This window comes from Sus scrofa, chromosome 2, assembly GCF_000003025.6.
Source record: "Sus scrofa isolate TJ Tabasco breed Duroc chromosome 2, Sscrofa11.1, whole genome shotgun sequence".
NCBI lineage: Eukaryota > Metazoa > Chordata > Mammalia > Artiodactyla > Suidae > Sus > Sus scrofa.
In genome coordinates, this window is record NC_010444.4 from 14,134,370 (window position 1) to 14,138,291 (window position 3,922).

General features: G+C 39.3%; 1 protein-coding gene across 1 annotated transcript; it reads left to right on the forward strand.

Moving 5' to 3' along the window:
- LOC110259719 (olfactory receptor 4C46-like) lies at positions 267-2,488 on the forward strand. Its single transcript, XM_021085470.1, has one exon. It carries the CDS (start codon positions 297-299, stop codon positions 1,269-1,271), a length of 975 nt encoding a protein of 324 aa, XP_020941129.1. The 5' UTR covers positions 267-296; the 3' UTR covers positions 1,272-2,488.

The window sequence follows — 3,922 nt, forward strand, 5'->3', positions numbered from 1 at the left end:
GTTGTGGCTGAGTGGAAGGGAATCTTGAGGATGCGGGTTTGATCCCTGGCCCTGCTCAGTGGTTAAGGATGTGGTGTTGCCATGAGCTGTGGTGTGGTCACAGACACAGTGTGGATCTGGTGTTGCTGTGGCATAGGCTGGCAGCTGCAGATCCAATATTACCCCTAGACTGGGAACTTCCACAGGTACAGCCCTAGAAAACAAAACAGAAAAAAAATCTAAGACTTAATAGAATTTAGAGATTTAATATATGGTATAATGGGAAGTGTACCAAAGTCAAGGTGGCATTCATAAAAATGGTTTTCTTTTCAGGTAATGCAATTAACCATCATATGAAATACATGGAGAATAGGAACAATGTGACAGAGTTTGTTCTCCTGGGGCTCACACAGAATCCAGAGATGCAGAAACTCATATCTGCTGTGCTTTTTGTCATCTATATTATCACTATGGTAGGAAATGTGCTCATCGTGATCACCATCACTGCCAGCCCATCCCTGGGGTCCCCCATGTACTTTTTCCTGGCCCATCTCTCCTTTATTGATGCCTGCTATTCCTCTGTCAGTACCCCCAAAATGATTATAGATTCACTCCATGGAAAGAAGACCATCCTGTTTGAGGAGTGTATGACCCAAATCTTTGGGGAACATTTCTTTGGAGGTGCTGAGGTCATCCTGCTGACTGTGATGGCCTATGACCGCTATGTGGCCATCTGCAAGCCTTTGCACTACATGACCATCATGAATCGGCGAGTGTGTGGCCTGCTGGTGGGAGTGTCGTGGGTGGGAGGCTTTCTCCATGGATTCATTCAGATCCTCTTCATCTCCAGATTACCCTTCTGTGGTCCTAACATCATAGATCACTTTATGTGTGATCTGAACCCTTTGCTGGATCTTGCCTGCACTGATACCCACACTCTAGGGCTCTTTGTTGCTGCCAACAGTGGTCTCATCTGTCTTTTAAACTTCCTTTTCCTGCTGGTCTCCTATGTGGTCATTCTGTGCTCCCTAAGGACCTACAGCTTGGAGGCAAGGCACAAAGCCCTCTCCACCTGCATCTCCCACATCACAGTGGTTGTCTTATTCTTTGTGCCTTGTATATTTGTGTACCTGAGACCTGCAGGTACTTTATCAATTGACAAAGCAGTTGCTTTATTCTACACTACCATAACCCTCATGTTAAATCCCTTAATCTATACCTTGAGAAATGCCCAGATGAAAAATGCCATTAGGAAATTGTGTGGCAGGAAAGCGATCTTAGGTGACAAATAAAGATGACTTGGGCCCAACATTGATTTACCTGAGGCTATGGCCAATAGACTGTCTCAGCAAGGAATATTTACGGGATAAAGAAATCAACTAACTGTTAGGAATCATAGCCCCTGCATTGAGTGGAGCAGAAATAGGTGCAAGAAAATAACATAATGTGGGGCCACTCTTTTCATATTTAGAAAATTCTACCAAAATGGGATTTTGTTTTACTAGATTCAAGCAGATACCTGGATTCATAAGCTTGCCTTCTAATAACAAATTAAATAACAAATTAAATTTTCCATTATTGGGCAGCATTCTCTGTAATAATCCAAGGAAGTATACAGTTACTATTGTTATTTTTCAAGTGAGAAAACTGGTATCAAGGGGAAGATATCAAAAAAGATACACTGGAGAGCCAGGAAACTGAGTGATTTCCTATATCATGCCCTCAACTGTCAAGCAATGATGATAGCAAAATCAGATAACTATACTAGTTATCCTTTATTGAGACAGGGCCTGTCCTGAACAAAATGTACATATTCATTTATTATCTATCATTGAAAATTGAATGATTTTTCTGTAATAACTGTGCTTGTGTGAGTGCCTGTAACATTAGAGTAAGTAACTATTTTTGGGCTATAAAAGCATTGGCTCTACTTATCTCTGAGGGTGAGACATTGAAGGTTATATAGACCATCTCCACATTACCTTGTAGGCTTCAGGACCATTATGTATTGCTCATATCACCCATGCTATGTAGGTAACACATCAGAAAGAGTAATGATTCAAATAGAAGAATATTTTGATATCAGAAAGGGATTTAAATATAAAGTACTTGCCTGCAACATAACAATAGTTTCTACAAGGTAGCAAAATAGCAGGTGCATGATCAATATTAAATGAATGAGTCAAAGTACAAAGGAAAATGAATGACTTCAATAATTTTAAAAAAATGCAAAAATGTAGTCCTGAAGGCCAGGGCATTATTTCCTACTTTTGCCTGATTCAACTCTAGGGACAATTTTGGCTATACCTCTTGGGGGAACTATACTTTGTTTTTGTTACTGCTTACACTGAGGATGAGGTAACAAATGGAAATTACAATTCTCAGCATATGAACAAGTAGTTTAGCTTGATATGCTCCCTGTCCTCAGCAAGATTTCATAATCTTATTAATATGAGCTGTTTCTATTATATTTTCTCAATGTGATTACTTTTTAGAAACATTTCATTATTAAAAGCTGTTTTTAAAAATACACATATCTGGAGTTCCTGTCGTGGCACAGTGCTTAATGAATCCAACTAGGAACCATAAGGTTGCAGGTTCGATCCCTGCCCTTGCTCAGTGGGTTAATGATCTGGTGTTGCTGTGAGCTGTGGTGTAGGTTGCAGATGCGGCTTGGATCCTGCATTGCTGTGGCTCTGGTGTAGGCTGGCAGCTACAGCTCTGATTTGACCCCTAGCCTGGGAACCTCCATATGCTGTGGGAGTGGCCCAAGAAATGGCAAAAACAAATATAAATAAATAAATAAAAATAAATAAAATTAAAAATACACATATCTGTCTACATACAAAAAATTTCAGGATAAATACATTCCTTTTTTTCCCCTTTGTCATTAATTCATTAATGACAAGAATTAAATGACAAATATTAAATATTTCTGAGCACAAGGAATGTATCAGACATGTTGCTGGGGCTTCAGTGGTGAATAAAAAGAGATCTGGATTCTGCCTTCAAAGAGCTTAGGAACCATTGAAAAACTCCCAGGAGGGAGTAGAAAATTACAGCACAGTGTTATAAATGATAAAACAATGAAGCACAGGGAACTATGAAATCATGTTGGAGAGATGCACATCAGGGAAAAATTTCTGGATGAAAAGGCACCAATGATGGGACACAATGGATGAAAAAGAGTAAGATGGCAAAGTGAAGAGACATGAGGCTGGAAGGGTGTCCTAGAAATGGAATTGAAGCAGAAATGTATAATTGAAATATGTGTTTCTGATACTCAGAAAGATATAAGAGAAATGTTGAAATCTCGAGCATATAGATGGCAATTAGGAGTTCCCATCATGGCTCAGAAGTTAGCCAATCTTAGAAGGAACCATGAGGTTTCAGGTTTGATCCCTGGCCTTGCTCATTGGGTTAAGGATCTGGCATTGCCATGAGCTGTGGTGTAGGTCACAGATGTGGCTCAGATCCTGAGTTGCTGTGGCTCTGGCATAGGCCAGCAGCTACAGCTCCAATTGGACCCCTAGCCTGGGAACCTCCATATGCCATGGGTGTGGCCCTGAAAAGACAAGAGATGAAAAAAAGAAAAAGAAAGAGAAAAAGAAAAAGAAAAATATGGCAATTAAAGCCAAAAAAAATGGTAGACATCAAAGTACAAAGGGAAATGAATGAATTCAGTCATCCATGGGTGGATTTCAGTGGTCTCTCAAAATGTCATAGCCATTTTGACATGTCTAAGAAAACAAAAAAAAAATATTGATCCCAAAATAGAACTCCTAAAAATGTCAATTGGTATATTAGTAGGAATTCACTAGGATGCCAAATTCACAAAATAAAAATAGGCTATGAAAAAAATCAACCCTGTATCAGAATTTTTGTCTGCAAATCTACAAATTGAGTGTTAATGGGTAAATGTCCTTAATTTCTCCAAAACAAC